The sequence below is a fragment of the Gracilinanus agilis genome, chromosome 2 (assembly GCF_016433145.1).
Source record: "Gracilinanus agilis isolate LMUSP501 chromosome 2, AgileGrace, whole genome shotgun sequence".
Classification (NCBI taxonomy): domain Eukaryota; kingdom Metazoa; phylum Chordata; class Mammalia; order Didelphimorphia; family Didelphidae; genus Gracilinanus; species Gracilinanus agilis.
Window position 1 is genome coordinate 36,476,291 of NC_058131.1, and position 18,410 is coordinate 36,494,700.

The 18,410-nt window shown below is 40.9% G+C and overlaps 1 protein-coding gene across 1 annotated transcript; it reads right to left on the minus strand.

Moving 5' to 3' along the window:
- Positions 1-4,123: 4,123 nt before the first annotated feature.
- LOC123233173 (zinc finger protein 883-like) lies at positions 4,124-18,005 on the minus strand. Its single transcript, XM_044659325.1, has 5 exons — positions 17,726-18,005; positions 16,868-17,001; positions 15,658-15,842; positions 9,952-10,109; positions 4,124-5,321 (listed from the first exon to the last, which is right to left on the minus strand). The coding sequence occupies exons 1-5, from the start codon at positions 18,003-18,005 to the stop codon at positions 4,303-4,305; spliced, it is 1,776 nt and encodes a 591-aa protein (XP_044515260.1). The 3' UTR covers positions 4,124-4,302.
- Positions 18,006-18,410: the final 405 nt, after the last annotated feature.

The window sequence follows — 18,410 nt, forward strand, 5'->3', positions numbered from 1 at the left end:
TCATATGGTTCCCTCATTTGTTGTTTCATGGAGTTTATATTAACTGACAAGTTAAGAATACAATCAATTGCACAGAGACCCTAGGGAGTGAAATATCTAATATTTAAGTGGGGTTTTGACTCTCTGCCTTTATTTATATTCACGTTTATCTACAGCTATTCTCAAATTCTTTATATTTGAAACAAAATTCAGGTTATTGGAAAACTGGATAAAGAATCAAGCAAATTGTTATAGAGTCAGTTAATGAACAGGAACTGGGAGGGGAAATTGAGGAATGAGAAAAACTTTTATTGGATCCTCCTTCTGTCTTTTGAGAAGTAGATAAAATTGACAACTTCTGCTGGAGTCTTTTGCTCAGAAATACCAGTAGAACTGATGACCTTCCTCATTCTCCCTTATTCCCCATGGTTCAATCCTACTTTCATTTTCTCCTTTTTTCCTGTTGCCCCTTGCAGCAGATTCATTATAGCTTACTTCATTAAGTCCTGGGTAGGACTCCATCTGGGTAGGACTCCATTCTCACTGCTGCTGCTCAGCTCTTTAGATTCCTAAACTACCTACCCTCGATCTCTCTTCTGCAGATTGTGAGCCTCTTTAAGAACTTTGGAGTGTAACTCAATCCTGCCTTCCAATTCAAAGACTATCATAGTAGAATGTTCATCTCTATGAAGTACAAATCCCAAGATGCTCATTAGTTTTGCAACCCCTATCCATTGCTTATTGGAAACTGGAGCTAGCAAGTATTAGATCTTGGGGTAGAAGCAGTTCCATGTAGTCCTAATGTCCAGGCTACAAAATTATCATCAGTGTATATATCACCAGTATATATAATATACATATATATAATCAGATATATCATCAGTATGGATTTGAAATCAAAGACAATAGCAGGTACAGGACGGAGAAATAAAATATAAACTTGGTGCTGGTCATCCAATAAAGCATAAGTGACTCCTGGGAAGTGGCACATATATTAGGAACACATATAACAACAACTAATCAATGGTTCTCTGTATGAGTTCAAGGAATTTTAAAATGAGGCTTGATCAATTTATCTTACCCATTTCAATTCCTATTTGGCAGCAAATATGTTCTCAAATGAATTATTGTGATAAGCCAGTGTCTACACCAGAGTGGAAAAGGTCAAAGCCCACACATAAGCTGTACACATCCAAAAGAGGTATTAGAGCATTTTCTGAATAGCCACTTGGACACCAGAGCATGGTACTCCCAAATGTGGATCCAGATTGGAATGATGATATTGTGTGGCATTTCTTTGAAAGCCGATTTCTTGGCTTTCTCTGTTGTAAAGAAGTCTCATTTCTAATATATGTTAGAGATGCTCTCTCCTTTTCCAGGGTTCAAGAATCGTGATTGATTCCAGCAAGAAATTATATGCTCCTCTTGCATCCTAACCCATGACTGACTCAAGGTTGGTTTAGAAAGGGTATGTGTGTGTGTAGGATCTTATCTATGGTCTCAAGGATTATGGGATTGTTTGGAAACAGATAGACACTTGAAAAGTTGTAATTGGAGAAGTAGGGGAAACTTTCTCAGCAATTTTCAGGAATGAAACGAAAAAGAAGCAATAAACAATTAAAGTGGGACAGGTAGTCAGTTAATATGGGCATATCTTCCAAAGAAGTCTCCCTTTTAAATTGTGGAAACAGTTCCAGAATGGCCTAGAAGAGCAAAACAAAGGTCTTTTGGCAAAGCTTATGGCTTTTCCCCTTGGGATTCACCATAGGAAGGTTAACTCAGATTCTTATAGAGGAGAAAAGTATTTCCAATATACCAAGACCTGACCAAGGGGATAAAATCTTACATATTAATAAAGCTATGTATAAATGTGTTCATGCATGCATATATTTCATGGCAATCAATATTCATTCATTTACATTTCCCAGTGAAGAATCACAGCCCTTGTAGAGAAGCCAGTATACCCTTATACATGTCATAAGAGTCACAGATACTATAAATCAGCTCATTTGAAATGAATTGTAGCTTTCATACTTCAACAGGCCCTACAACGACAGATGATAGCAAAGATTTGTAAGGAATGCTGAAAATGTGGATGTGATGTTCTTAGAATGAAGAGAATTAGTGAAAGAGTGGTAGAGCCTTGGTTTGAAAGCATTCATGATAGCAATCCTGAAGTTGGAGGGCCAGCCTGGAATGAAATCCTCCCTCTGACACTTATTACCAGTGAGAATGTGCACAAATTCCAATGATCTCCTTGGACTTCATTATAACATCCTTGGGCTTTCCTCCAGTACAAAATAAAGGGGTTGACAGATTCTTAGGACCCTTCTAGCTCAATGGCCCTAAATGATATTAAGAAGCAAAATGAGACCTTTATAGCAGAGGGTCCTAGGTGGCTTAAAGGGTTTTTTCAATGTAGAAGGAACGTGTGAAACAAAGTTCAAAATAAAGAATATTTGTTGCTAATAGTTTGTAGTTCCCAAGGGGTATAATGTCAGTGGAGTAAGGTGGAAGGGATGGTGGGGGAAAGGAGGGTGAGTATACATTGGTGTGGAGCTATTTCTACTACCCATGCTCTAACGCAGGTCCCCAAAACCAACAATTTAGATTATGTCAATAGTTAATTAACTAGTTCTCCTTTTCCTCCTAGTCCTTTCTCCAATCCAGCTATCATACTACTGTTACAAAGTGAGGCTGATTGGTGGCATGACCACAGATATAATCCAGAAGACCAAATTTGACCCTAGACCCTCACTATGAGACTTTCAGGAAGTCATTGAACTTTGGTCTCAATTTCCTCATTTGCAAAAAGATAATAATAGCACCTTCAGGGTTGTTATATCAAATTAGGTTAAACATACATACTATAGACACACACACACACACACACACACACATATATATATGTATATAACACACACACACACACACACACACACACACACACACACACACACACACATATATATATATATATATATAACTTCAAAGGGCTTAAAGTGCTACATAAATATTAGCTATTACCAGATTCATCCCTCCCTAAATTGGCACCACCATACCTTCTCATCTCATCCTACCAATAGGATCATCAATTTGCTAAAAAATTTTTATGAAGTGCTTATTAAGTGTAAAGCACTGTGCTAGGTGTCAGGCATTAAAAGATGAAAGTAAAATGGCACCTGCAAGGAAAGAATGGGAAGGAACTTTGTGCCAAATGTGAGATTTCATTGGTTTGGGGAAAAACTCCTTTCAGTGATGAAGATTGGTGAAACATCTGTAATTTTAAGCCTCAGAGTGTTGCCTGAGGGATTTACTTATGGCCAAAAAGCCAGTATATGTCAGGGATAAGACTTGAACTCAGGTTATCCTGATTCCAAGGCTTGCTCTCTTATTAATTATACCATGTTGTCTTCTGGAAGAGCTACTAGACATCTAATTTTCATTTTACAGATGAAGAATCCAATACCTAGAAAGGTTAAATTACTTGCCCAAAGTCACATAGTAGTAAGTTCTTAACTCCAGATTTAGTGCTATCTTCTGAACACTAATTGATTTTCATACATGTGCTATCTTCCAGCCAAATTAGATTATTAAGTCCCCTTTAACTCTCCACTCTGCCCTGCCTCCAGGTTTTTGCCTATGGTGTTCCCCTAAGCCTATAATGCCCTTCCATTGCCATTTGTGTCTAATAAAATCCTACCTTTTCTTTATAGTACTATATAAATAGTCTCTTCTCCATGAAGACTTCCCTGATTTTCACTGTCCTCATTCCTTACCAGATATTATCTTTTCCTTTTTAGAACTCACAAACTTCTTACTGTGCATCTCACATATTTGTCATATACAGTTTTGTTTCAGTTATTTATGTCATATTTTTCCTCTCTTTTGCCCCCATGTGAGCTATAAGTCAAAGATCATCTTTGATTTAATCTCTTCAAGCACCTAATGTAACTTCAGTTATACTTAATAGCATTTAATGAGTATAAATAAGAGGGATAGAAAGGATGTCATTTTCTACTCTCAAAGCAACAGTAATGATGTAGTTGGTAGAAAAAAATCTAACACCTTGACTATTCAGTATTTAATAAATGATGAAAATTTTGTGATATCTTCTCCCCATTATAACAACCCCATAGTTTATTTCTCACACAAAGTCTCTAATGATGGATGAATTATATTTTGTTACATTTATGGACATTCTCACCAGAAATAGTTATCTGATAATCTGCAAGGTATTCCTCTGAAGGTTTTCCCACACACATTATATTCAAAGGGTTTCTCTCCAGTATGAATTGTCTTATATTCAATAAGGTATATAGGTCATTTGAAAGCTATCCCACATTCATTACACTGAAAAGGTTTCTCTCCAGTATGAATTCTGTTATGTGCATTAAGGTTTCCCTTCCGGCTGAAGGATTTCCCACATTCGTTACATTTATAGGGTTTCACTCCAGTATGAGTTTTCTCATGTGTATTAAGGTTTCCCTTCCATCTAAAGGCTTTCCCACACTCTTTACACTTATATGGTTTCTCTCCAGTATGAATTCTTTGATGTATATTAAGGCTTCCCTTCTGGTTGAAGGCTTTCCCACACTCATTACATTCAAAAGGTTTCTCTCCAGTATGAATTATTTTATGTGTTTTAAGGTGTTCCTTCCGGTTGAAAGAGTTTCCACATTCGTTACATTTATAGGGTTTTTCTCCATTATGAATTCTTTGATGTTGCATAAGGGATGAAGTCTTCCTCAAACCTTTCCCACATTGATTACATTCAAGGTGTTTCTCACCAGTATGAATTTTCTTATGCTCCTTAAGGTATCTACGCCATTTAAAAGAGATTCCGCATTCATTACACTGAAAAGGTTTTTCTCCAGTATGAATTCTGGTGTGAGCAATAAGGCTCCCCTTCCTGCTGAAGACTTTCCCACATTCATTGCATATGTAGGGTTTCTCCCCAGTATGAATTTTCTTATGGGTATTAAGGTTTCCCATCCAGTTAAAGGCCTGCCCACATTCTTTACATTTGTAGGGTTTTTCTCCAGTGTGAATTCTCTGGTGTGCATTAAGGCTTCCCTTCTGACTGAATGCTTTCCCACACTCATTGCATTCAAATGGTTTCTCTCCAGTATGAATTCTTTGATGTTGTATGAGGGATGAGCTTTTCCTGAAGCCTTTCCCACATTCATTACATTCGAAATATTTCTCTCCAGTATGATTTGTTTGATGTTGAATTAGGTATTGATTATTCCTGAAGGCTTTTCCATATTCAATACATTCAAATGGTTTCTCTCTGGTATGGATAATCTTATGTATTTTAAGGTTGCCCTTTCGGCTGAAGGCTTTCCCACATTCTTTACACTTATAGGGTTTCTCTCCAGAATGAATTCTTTGGTTTGCAGTAAGGCATGAATTAATGTTGGAGGCTTTGCCACATTCAATACATTTACATGCTTTCCCTTGAGTATGTTTTCTATGGTAATAAATAAGGTTTGAGTGGTAGCTGAAGGGCTTTCTGCTTTTATTATGCTTAGACATTTTCTTCCCCAAAGAGATCCTATTATGTTTAATTAGGTCTGAAAACTGTTTAAAGTTTCCAAGTGTATCATATTTATAGGGACATTTTCCTACAGAAACTCTCTGTTGTGTATCAAGGACTGACCCTAGACTGAGCTTTCTCCACAAAGTATTACCTTCATGAACACTCAATTTCTTGGAAGTTCTTCTGTGAGTGATTGTTACTTGTCTGGACTGTCTCTTTTGGTTGCCTCTCTGCCTTTCTAAACTGAAATCATAATTCCAAGTTTCTGCCAATTTAGAATTCCAGGGACCATTCTTTGTAAGTCTCTTGCTGGATGACTTTCTCATAGAAACACACTGCTTTGCTGCTGACTGGGTGGTTTCACATCTCATCTTCTGACCAAGGGCACCTAAGAAAAACAAGGATTTGTCAAAATCCATTGCCTTCTGTGCTGGAAAAAAAAAAGCAAGTGGTTTGTTCCAAGTTCTAGATTTTATCTCCTCATTCAAGGAGAATAATAACTAATAATATGAAATAGAACATTGTTAAGAAGGAATTGAAGGGGAAACTAGATGGCACAGTGGATAGAATGCCAGGTCTGGTGTTGGAAGGACCTGGGTTCAAATATGGTCTCAGACACTCCCTAACTACCTGGACCTGGTAGGTCATTTAACCCTGATTGCTTAGCCCTTGTCCTTCAATCTTAGAGTTGTTGCTACATGAGAAAGTAAAAGTTTAAAAAAAAAGGAACTGAAGTCCTTAGTAAGTGAAGTCAGGGAACCTAGCCACCTAATTGTCTAAATTTTAAAAAATGAGAAATAGATTAATTCTGGTAACTAAAGACTGTTAAATTTGAAACCAGTTTCTGACAGTTTTCCAAAACAGGACTAGGGTTTGGAAGGTCTTAGAACTGAGGATTTCAGCTGACTTTGAGCTATACAACCCAACAGTGTTTTGTGGCTATTAAAATAATACAATTTACATAATGGATAAAACAGTTGGATGAACTGAGTTCAAATCTTCTTTCAATCACTTCCTAGCTGTGTGACCACAGACAAGTCCTGTGACCTACTCAGCCTCAGTTTCCTCATCTACAAAATAGAAATCATACCTTACAGGATTGTTTTAAGGATCAAATTAAATCACTTAAGAAAACCTTAAAGTAATATATAAATGCTAGCTACAATTAGCATTATTATACAGTGTCTAGATTACAGAATGTAAACATGTAACTACCCTAGTTTTGGACACTGCAATTTAAGGGAAATTTTGACAAAATGCTTGTACCAAGAAATGGGCACTGAGCTCTTGCAAAAAGCTGCTAATTGATATTCAAAAACTGCTGAAGTGGCTAACTTCAATTATTGAGAAAAAATGTGAATACTGATATAAGGAAAGCCTCACACAGAAGGCTCCAGGAAGGTGGAACCAATAGGCAATCTTTCCCTGAAGTCCACTAGAGTTCTTGCCTTCTGCAGAACATTGAGAGTGACAGAATAGGGACTCACAATGTTATTCTAACCAGTATGTAAAACAACAAACGTTCTATAGGGATCACAGTGGTCAAAGACAAGAGCTCATAGGGAAGGCTGCTTACTCTCCTGGGATATAAAGAAAACAGGCCAATAGGGCCTTTAAGTGAATGCAGTGTCCATTAGAAAGATGGAAGAGGGGCAGCTGGGTAGCTCAGTGGATTGAGAGCCAGACCTAGAGACGGGAGGTCCTAGGTTCAAATCTGGCCTCAGACACTTCCCAGCTGTGTGACCCTGGGCAAGTCACTTGACCCCCATTGCCTACCCTTACCACTTTTCTGCCTTGGAGCCAATATACAGTATTGACTTCAAGACGGAAGGAAAGGGTTTAAAAAAAAAAAAGAAAGAAAGAAAGAAAGATGGAAGAAAGGGTTGAAGATTTTTTTTATTTTTTGGTAAAGGAAAAGGATATGAAGATCCAAAACAAAATCTTCACCTATGTCACGAAGCTAGAAGACAGCAGACTACAAAGGAGAAAGGCAAAAGGGAAGAGCCACTGAACAAAGAGAGAGTCTTTAAGGTATTGCTAAATGATGAGAAGTTCTGGGCAAGAAGTCAAAGCCCTTCAGGGTAGAGGTGATGAGTCTCCACCAGGGCAGCCAATGAATGGAAAAGGATTCAAGAGATAAAGGCAGACTGAGGAGATGAAGAACTGGTTAAGAAGATGGGCAGGGGATGTTCTGTCTTTTCTCTATAACTTGTGCTTAGCACTATTCCTGGCACAAAGTAAACCCTTGATAAGTGGTTGATAAGTGGCTTCTGGTAAAGAGATTCACCACAGGCTCCTTACTAGCAAGGCATGTACTTAAAACAAGGCCTGGTAAGAAGGTATTTACCTGGAGTCTTTGGAATATAACTAAGGAGGACAGTGTAGTGGAGCAAACACTGTTGATGGGTAGCTAAAATCTAGAAATCTTTTGGTAGAGTAGCTACCATATTGGAAGAGAATAAACAACCATGTTTCAAAATAATTCACAGTAGGCAAAAATTTATGCCAGAAGCAGCAATACTCACGGACTCAGATGTTTATATAAAAATATTCATGTTACAAATAATAAGCAAGATGACCTAGAGATATATATCACAGCTATCACTGAGAGTTGATGGGGCAGACCCTACATCTGGTAAATGGTTTTGGACCGGATTAGAGCAAAGAAGATAGGATAATCAATAAAAATGTCAGCTAGTGTAGTCAAGAGGATCCGAGTTCAAATCTGGCCTCAGACAATTCCTAGATGTGTAATTCTGGGCAAGTCACTTCCCCCTGTTTGCCTCAGTTTCCTCCTCTGTAAAATAAGTTGGAGAAGGAAATGGCAAACCACTCTAGTATCTTTGCCAAGAAAACCCCAAATGGGATCATGAAGAGTTGGACAAGACTAATGACAAAACAACTGGAAAACAAACAAACATATTAGAGCATTTTAAGAAAGAAAAAGGACCAGAAGAAATGGAGAAAATGTAGATGACAGGCTTGTGGGATCTGGCAGTGAAAAAATAGCTTCCATTTCTTTTTTTCCCCAACAGCTACCATTTCTATAGCACCTACTATTCGCTAAATGTTTTGCATATATCTTGTTTGAGCCTTCCAACAACCCTGAGAGGTTAAGGTACTATTATTAATACCATTTTACAATTGAGGAAACTGAGGCAAACACAGTAAAGTGACTTGCCTGGGGTATACCATTAGGAAATGTCTTGGGATAGATTTGAATTCAGATCTTCTGACTCCAAATCCGGTGCACTATCCACTGAGCCACTCACTGAGACAAATTGGAATATAGAAAAAACAAGCAATAGGGCCAATCATTTAATAGACATCTAATGAGCACTGGTATGTACTGGGTCTTGGGACTACAAAGACCAAAAAGAAGTAATTCTTGCTCTCAAGGAGTTTATAATCTATTGAGGTCAAGCAAAAGTTTCTTTTTGGTATTTTTCCTTAAATAAAGGTTAGGTTTATGCCAGCATAAAAACATAAGGAAAAGGATCTTTAAAAAAAGTAGATATTAGGGCAGAGAAAGAAGAACAAATTAAAACGAGATGGAGGAGGGAAGGAGAGGACCCAGAATATAGATCACAAAGAAGAGGCTCCTGTTTCTCAGGCATTTATGCCAGAAAAACAATTTGCTGAAGTCAAAGACAAGGGAGGCGATTCTAGAAAGGAGCAAAGCCCTAATCCCCCAGGCCAAGAGCCCTGAAGGAGAGCTCTGCCCAGCATTTCACAGGCAGTGAGCCCACCCTCTCTGGCAGCTGTGTGATTTTTGATTTACTCACCCAGGTAAGTGCTTAGTGAAACTTTCCCCTCTGCAATCCATGATGGTGCTTCTCTTCTCTCCAATTGGGAGATCATGTTGGGTTTGGAAATGGGAAGACCTGCTCAATGGAAAAAAAATGGGAATATGCTGAGGATTCGGTTTTAGCCTTTTTGTTCTTTAGGCTTAAGAATCTACATCATGTTGACCCAGCGTGTGGTATCGAGGAATTCAAAAGGTTATCACAGTATTCCTTAGAAATAAAAGGGTCAGAATGGGTTTCATCTTGAGCTCAGAAAATTAATTTGTTCCAAAACGTTCCCTGCCAAGGAGAGGAGAACTTCTCCCTTCATGCCTTCAGAGACTGACCCTGGGACACTAGTGGAGAGTATCTGACATGGGAAATCTGAGTTGGGAAATCATAGCTTCAGGAGCAACACTTTAAAGCTAAGCAAAGACCTTCCTGGGGGAAGATGGCACAGAAACACTTTGGCATCAAAGGGGTTAGGAATTTCTCCTCATCACAGGCATTCATGGGACTCTCAGGGCACACACCTGGTCAAAACTCAGCAGAGGACTTCAGACATGGCACAGCTTTTAGGAAGTAAAAAGGCAAAGACACCTGCAGTGGGGATATGAAGATTCTGGGGAAAGAAGCCACCCGTACCAAGGGAGAGGAAGTTCTCATAGTTTTCCAGCATCACGTCCCTGTACATGTCCTTCTGAGCTGGCTCCAGCAGCCCCCATTCCTCCTGGGAGAAGTCCACAGCCACATCCTGGAATGTCAGTGATACCTGGAAGATCATGACATGCTGTTCACTCAATCTTCCATGGGAGAGGAAGACACATGAAGCAGCAGAATATGAAGGGAGGGCTTCCCACGGCAGTAAAAATTTTTAGTATTTCGTGTCAAATATTTCCTGAGGACCCAAGTACTCTAATCATCACTTTAAGCTATATTCTATATTATACACTTAATTTTACCCCTGTAAATTCAGAAGTAAAGGACAATTATAATGAATAAATGATAGAATTTATAGAGAATCAATACAAGTTTACAAAGGCATGTCTGGCTCACTTAAGACAACATATATAGTTAACTAACACTCTGGAAATTATCAGCATCACTCATTTATTAGCATCACCATGTTAACAACCAATAATCAGCATCACCAATCATACTCAAATGGATCTGTCCTCTTTCTCCTTCTAGGGGTCCTGAGAGATCACTGCTGTCTGATCTACATCTCTGGAGCAATTACACAAGTCCTGCCCCTTGGACTAAAGCAAACCTTATGAAAGCAGTTCTGTTACCAAACAAGACTAGCCCCAAAAGTGGAGATAGCAAGCCTTGCAAGCTTATGTAGGAGAATAATGGGATTAAAGCCAATGAAGTGTGAGACACCAGAAGGTCCCAAAGTGGGGAGTGGAGAGGCTGGAGTAAACAGATCTGTGTGTGAAAGTCCATTGGGCTTTTACCTGTGTCAGGATCTTTAGCATGGATAATTCCATTTTATTCTTGACATTAGCATCCCCTGATTTTAACTCAGGGGAAGTGTAGGAACTTCTCAGAAAGAAAAGTTTGTAACCTAGAAAGAACACTGCATTTGGAGGGAGGCAGCCGATCTCTAATATTTAGGAGCTGTGCGATCCTAGATTTATCACTTGGCCAGCCAGGGAATTCTCTGAAAACCGAGCACATTAGAATAGGTAACCTCTAAGATATCTTCTCAAACTATTTGTATGGTCCTATAAGACTTGCTTCATCCATAAAACAAGACAAAAAATTTTGTGGGAGGACAGATTGAAATTTTGTCATTAATCATGTCCAACTCTTCGTGACCCCAATTGGGGTTTTCTTGGAAGAAATACTGAAGCAGTCTGCCATTTCCAACTCTAAGTAATTCATATTAATAGGAATAGAGGGAAGAAGATGAAGGGAAAGGGAAAGAGAGGCACTCACACTTTGAAAAATGAGATGGAATCTCAGGAAAGACAGGAAATCCTAACTCACCTGGGACCTGGCCATCAGGAACCTGGAAACCATTCCTTCTTCCTCTGAAAATGTACTTTCTTGGAGAAGGGCAGAGTCTTGAGAAGACAGAACTAAGGGAGGAGAAAGATGTTATGAGGGGGGCCACCCCTGCTTCACTACTGTCCACCTTTCTGAAAGTCACAGAAAGCCAGCATGGCTCCATTTTTGGAAAGGGTTACTCAAATGGCAGATAGGAGCTTGCTATAGACACAGTTTAATTCTTGGGGACAGGATGGAGATCTGGGATGGATAATAATAGGAGGATTAAAAATGGTTCAACGGCTACACACAAGAACCACCAGAAATCATTCAGAGAATCAGTCATAGGATCTTCAGCTCCATGCCACCATGGGCATCCTGTGAGCCATTCAGAGAGGAACTCTGCCCTGGGCAGGACATTCCTCAGAATTGCAAGGAAAGGGGTGCCTGAGATATACAGACACTCATATGTATGAAACATGTACATATATGCTTCTGATCTTTTCTTGGGTCTTTAAAAAAATGTTGAGTGGATTCTGGGCATATTCTCTTCTTGTTCTATTCATTTGAATTCCCCTTTCAAGCGGTCATCCAAGAAGTGAGTTATATGGAAAGTTCATTAGGTATAATTTATTCCTGAAGCTCCTTTTTAATACAGGTTTTCTACTAATAGATTTAGTGCTGAATAAACATTAGTTATTATTAAGGGAAACGTGCATCCCAGAATGAGGGAGGTGAGAGTCCTCTGTTCTGATCCAACCCCATCTGCAGGACTGCATTCACTTCTGAGCACTTTCCTTTGGGAAGGACATTGGCAAACAGAAACACTGATGAGGATAATGATGAGAGAACACAGATGAGGCATCCACAAGGGAGTAGCTGGGGTTCCTGGTCACAGGTAGGTTTGACAAAACTGAACCTGAGATTCCTTCAAACTCTGGAATTCTCTGATCATGAGGAGCCTCAAAATGATGGCAAATGAGGGCCAGTTCAGAGAATGATGGTTAATGAGAAGATATGAGAATAATAAGAATAATAAGAATGATGTTAACCTGAAAAAAAGAGAAGTCTTGGGAGACAAGATGACCTCCCTGAGATTCTGTGATGTCAAGTCAAAATCATGTCATCTTATTTATGATAGAGCTACTAGACTTACAATATGGAAGACAAGGGATATTGGTATTACAGCAAAAAAAACCTTAAAAACTAAAAAAATCCTCTCAAGAACAAAAACAAGTTTCATTAAATCTACTCTGTCCCTGTGATCCTTCCCCTGAACTGGATGGTTTCTTCTAGATTCTCCATTTAAAACAAAATGCCTGGGCTGGTCGTACCTTCATTAATTTCCAGACTGTACTCTGGACTATCTCTACCAATGCTCCTGTACATGTGCCTCCCTCTCTTCTCCCCACTTTTTAGCCCTCTTTCGTATGTTGTTTTTACCCATTAAAATGTAAGCTCCTTGAGGGACTATTTTTCTGTTTGCATTTATAATTCCTGGCTTAGCATGGAGCTTGGCATATACTTAGCGCTTAATAAAAACTTGTTGATTCACTGGTGAAGATATATCTGTGTGGACAAGACAGATGGATTCAGAATTGGATTCAGAATTGGCTGAATGACTGGTTCCAATGTCAAGTGATCAATGTCCACCAAGAAAGAAGTCCTTATTGAGATTTCCCAGCCACCCCTATGATTATCCCAGTTCCAGTTAACATTTTCATTAACAATTTAGATGACATTCTTATTAAATGTGTGGATGACAAAAATATTATATGAGAGAATTAGCAACTGGAAGATCATAACCCACCCTAGAACACAAGGGCTAGTGAGATGAAATTAGATAAATTAGAGAATTAGAAATTGGAGAAAAATGTAAGGCTCAATGCTTGGACATAGAAAGGGCTTAATAAAGGTTTGTGGAATAATTGTTTTTAAAAAATCAGCAATATAAATTGAGGGAAAACAGTCCATGGAGAAAAAAGTAAGGGTTTTTAGTGGAATATTAACAAAAGATTTTAATTCTAATTCTAATTAAGTCTAATAAAAAGACAAATGAGATGCCATAACTATTTTTATGTTCTGAAGTGTCAGAGGTTTTGTCTCATTTTTTCTGTTTCTCAGGAAAGTTCTTTCAGAAAAACTGCCACTTCCTCAAGACTAAACTAAGAGGAAAAGAGCAATTTCCCCACTATAACATGAGATCCCTATGTGACAGCATTTGAGATGTCTGTCAGTGGCCATCTGGTCCAGCCTATGCCCATAAAGAATACAGTCGTCCCTCGCTATATCGCGTTTCACTTATCGAGCTTCACTGTATTGTGGGGTTGGTTTTTTTTTTTTTTTTTTTTTTTTTTTTATCTAATTCTGTATCACCGAGTTTTCGCTCTATTGCAGGACTCTGTGGATGAATATTGTCCTGTACACAAGGGAAATGCAGTTTAACACCATTACTTCTTGCACAAGTTTGCCAAGGTGAGATTGTACACGGCACACTATTGGCCGATGGAACGAAAGGCGACTGACCACAGCGCTGCGTTCTGAATCCTGGACGCTGACTGGCTCAGTGTTTATAAGAATGTGGGAAAGGTTAATAAGAATGTGAAAAAGGTTTATAGGAGAGTGGGAAGAGTTCATAAAGCCTTAAAATATATATAAATAATAAAATAAATGTAACGCCGCTATTTTGTGGATTTTCATCTATTGCAGGGGTCTCTGGAATGTAACTCCCACGACAGGTGAGAGATCATTGTACATACTATAGGTGGGCAGCTCCGTGGCACTGTGGATAGAGCACCAGACCTGGAATCAGGAGGTTCTCGGTTCATATCTAGCCTCAGACACTTTCTAGCTGTGTGATCCTGGGCGAGTCACTTCACTCCATCTGCCTAGACTAACTTACATTCTTCTGTCTTAGAATTGCTACTTAGAAAGTAAGGGTTAAAAAATAATAAAGAAAACAAACTGCAAAAAAGTAATAAAGAAAACTTTAAAATTTCCAACAAAGGAGAATCCCATTTCTGGAGAGATTTAATTGTCAGGAAGCCTAAATGGGCCTCTCTGCAATCTGAACCTGGTCTTGTGCTCCAGGGACAAATATAATCATTTTTCCATGGGATGGCCCTTCATATACTTCAAGAAAGCTATTACATCCCCTCTTCTTCTCTAGTTCTTTCCATGAATCCGAATACGATAGGAATCCAAGTCCTTTCATCATCCAGTCTGCCATCATGAAGTAGTTATATGGAAAGTTCATTAGGTATAATTTATTCCTGAACAATGAAACCTAGAATTGAAGACGGTTCTCTAGATGGAATCTGACGAAGGCAGAACGAGGATCTTCTCCCCTCCTGCTTCCTAGCAGCTCTGTTTCTTCATGGCAGCCCGAGTTCACATTAGCTCTTTTGGCTGTCACATTACACTGAGGATGATCCAAAGTGAATTTACAATCCAAAAAAGCCCTAGATTGTTTTCAGGCAAATTGCTAGCTAAGCCTTCACCACCTTGTACTGGAGAAATTGATTTCTTTAACCCAAGCATATAAAACTTTGCATTTATCCTTACTGAACTGAATCATCTTGGGTTCAGCCCAATGCTCCAGTCTCTCAAGATCTTCTTGGATCCTGATGGTTGGTTAAATGGTGAGAATCGAGCGAACCACTCTGACTCCATCTCATCTCGTCACTCAATTCTGGAATTAGTTCAGTTCTCTTTCTAGTTCATTATAGGTCTAGTCCAATTACTGTCTTGCGAGACAATTTTATTCACTTGTTGGAATTGTGAGAAAACCTTATTGTACTATTTGAATCCAGCCCTATGGGGCTGGGAAGCTGGACCACCTCTCTCTGGTGCTTAGAGACTCCTAGGTGATGCTGTCCAGAAACCCAGTCGTATCTGAACATGGATGCAAAGAATTTTCTCACAATCACATATCTCAAGCAACCTGTGTGTTTTATCTGAAAACTGGCCTCATACTGGTCAATCAGTTATTGTTTCCACATTCCTTTGTTCATAGCCACTTGGGGGGGAGTGGGACACCCCTTTTTCTGACTTCAGGAAATCTAATCTCTCCTCTAATTAGAAATCAGATTACCTAATTTTGTATCCTGGTTAATTGTTTTACATTAATTGGTTGTTCTTATTGGATTGTTTTTAATGTATAACAGTGTATTTCTCCCTGTGTTCAGGGTCCAGCCCTAAGCTGAGGAGGTCTGGTCATCATTTTTACCTTCTCTCCCCCACTCTGGGCAGCTTCCCACAACCTACCCCTTCTGCCCTGCTCACCTCTCTCCTAAAGACTGAGGTCCACGTCCATCATCCTCCAGATGAGTCAACCTCCCGGACCAGAATGTGAACTACTGGGGCATCAGCGGCTCCTTATCTGTCTCTTCGCAGAAGCTCTGGGGAAGGGTCTTGGGGCAGGTAGGCTTCCTCCTAGGATGGATTCTTGCATCCCCAAGCTTGTCTTCTGACACCTTCAGCTTCCTACAAAGGGGGGAATTGGGGGCTCCAAACCGGGCATCCGTGGACTCCATCAAGGGTTGCTGGGACCAGACACAAAGAAGAGTCACCAGGAAGCGACTCTCATCCCAACTCACACACCCCTCAAGTGAAAAACAGGCTCACAATTCATTTCAGCCAGTACTGAATGTCCAGAATCCTCCATCAGTGAGGAAAAGGAGGTGGTGGAAGCATGCTTCCTTCTTAAAATGAAGCCATCAAGGCAGAGGAGGGACCTGGGGTACAGGAGAGGGCTAGAAGCTTGCACTGGCTGGCCAGGCTTAACGCCTTAAGCTAAGGGAGCGAGCTGGCACAGCCTGAGTGGTCAATGGGCTGCAGAGACGGAGTCAGGGAGGGTCTCTGGATCCTGGCTGAGGGGGGACTTTCCCAGGGTGCTCAGGGGGAGTCCTGGGAGCTAAAGAAGCAAAGGGAGCTGGAGATAAAAAGGCAGAGGGTGGGGGAGGGCTAAAGAGGGTGAGCCAGCCACCTGCTGCACTTGCTAGAGCAGGACAAATGACCATAGATCACCCCAGCCATCCTCCTGGTCTGGCCACAGACAAGGTGACCCCAAAGGGAGAAAAGGCCTCTGACTGGAGAGGCAGAGAGAATTTAAATTTAAAGATAAATACTCAATGGACTGGGTGGCTCAGTGAATGGAGAGCCAGATCTAGAGATGGGAAGGCCTGGGTTCAAATTTGACCTCAGACACTTCCTAACTGTGTCACCTCCATTGCCTGGCTCTTCTACCTTTGGACCAATACTTGGCATTGATTTTAAGACAGAAGGTGAGGTTTAAAAGGAAAAAAGAAAGTTTTAATGACTGGCCAAGGAAGAAACTGAGGCTGGAGGAGGTGAAGTCCCACAAAGCCCACTGGGCACACAGCAGGATCTTAATAAAAGCTTGTTCCCACATGCCTGGGTAGCGGGAGAGCGCCTCCCCCGCAGGCAGGGAGGTCCTGAGTTCAAATCCGACCTCAGCTGCTTCCTGGTTGGGTCACCCAAGAGAAGTCACCAAACCCTGTCTGCCTCAGTTTCCTCTTCTGTAAATGGGGATGACAACATCACCCACCTTACCAGAGGGTGTAAAGCTATAAAGCCCTCTGTGGACCCGGTCGGGGCGTTCTAGTCCAGAACCAGAGAAGGCGGCAGGGTACCAAGCGATTAAATTATTGCGGTTTTCTATAGGTAACAGATTATCATCAGCTGGCCCAAAGAGAAGCACAAGACACAAGGCAGAGAACCAGTTTCTATGAGATCCCGGGGGTAATAGAGAGCCAGTGGGGTTTATGGAGTAAAGGAGGAGCCTTGTCAGTTATCCGTGCCCCCTCTTACAGACGAGTAAACTGAGACACAGGCATAACAAGTGACTCAGTCAAGGTCACACGCGTAAGAAGCTGTAGGGGTGGGATTCGAACCCAGGGTCTGGGAATCCTGGGTCAACACCCCGCCGCCCCGCCCCCTCGAAACACATTCCGCGCCACCCCGCCCCCGCCCCCACCCCTGCCCGGAGCCAAACACACGCGCGCGCGCGCAAACACGCAGAGACATATTCACACACATACACGGGCGCACACACTTACCCACCCGCTCGCCCTCCAATGTCCAGCTCCCTCCCAGTTCCTCTGAAAACAAAGGGATGAAAGCTAGACCTATTGGATACTGCGCCTGCGTATACTGAGCCCTGAACTACAATTCCCAGAATCCTTCAGTGCCAGAATCAACGTGTGGGGTCCTGCGCGTATTGTACGTGTTTGGACTTCCGGGAACTTGATTTTCCCGGACCGGCTACTTGAGGGTTAATTGCGTTCTCTCTTTCCGCTCGCTCCCTCCCGCCTCAATCCAACTCCTCCGACCCCTGAATTTGAAAGAGATGAACGTAGAAGATTAAAATCGCCCACTTACATCTATATTTTGTGAAACAGGTCACGATAAGGGACGAGATCAGGAAAACCTCGTCCTTGCTGAAGAGGAAGCCTCATGAGAACATGCGCCTGATCCGCTCGGGCATCACAGCATCCTTCCCCTCGAATTTCCTGCAGCCTTTGTAGAGTCTGGGCGCCGTAGTAGGCTTTGGCCCCTCTGGTTCCGTTTTCAACTCCTAAAGATGAATTTTCCCACCATCCACAACCATGAACATTTCTTGATGCAAAGAACGAAAAGAATAAATCCTCCCTTTTCGAAGTTGAAATTATATAAAATATGGTCATCGCACGGTGGTGTGAAATTTAATGTGATGAGATATGTTCTTCCCACTAGTTGGGACCCAACTGCGTGGGAAAGAACTTAGGTTACGGAGTTTTTCCAAAGTCTGAAACTGAATCAGTCAAGAATTAAATCCTTCCTTCCTAGGGGCAAGCCATACCAAAAATGGCCAAACCAGTTTCTGCCCCAAAGGAACTCGCATTCTAAAGGGGGAAACAACGTATAACCATCAGGATATACAAGATAAACACAGAGTAGAGTAGAAAGGATAGTATTAGCAGCCAGAGGGGACAAGGAAAGGCACTTGTAGGGGAAGGGCTGAGTCTTAGAGGAAACCAGGAATTCTAGAAGATGGAGGTGAAGAGGGAGAGCATTCCAGAAATGGGCTAGAGCCCAAGTATAAAGAAATG

Bases quoted from the DNA above. Each gene is read 5' to 3' on its own strand.
- LOC123233173 (XM_044659325.1), bottom strand. From the start codon at position 18,005: ATGACCATATTTTATATAATTTCAACTTCGAAAAGGGAGGATTTATTC. The intron at 17,002-17,725 runs GTGACCTGTTTC...TCTTTGGGCCAG, and splicing joins TCCTGATCTCGTCCCTTATC to CTGATGATAATCTGTTACCT. The intron at 15,843-16,867 runs GTGGGTGATGTT...GTCTGGTCCCAG, and splicing joins GCTTTACACCCTCTGGTAAG to CAACCCTTGATGGAGTCCAC.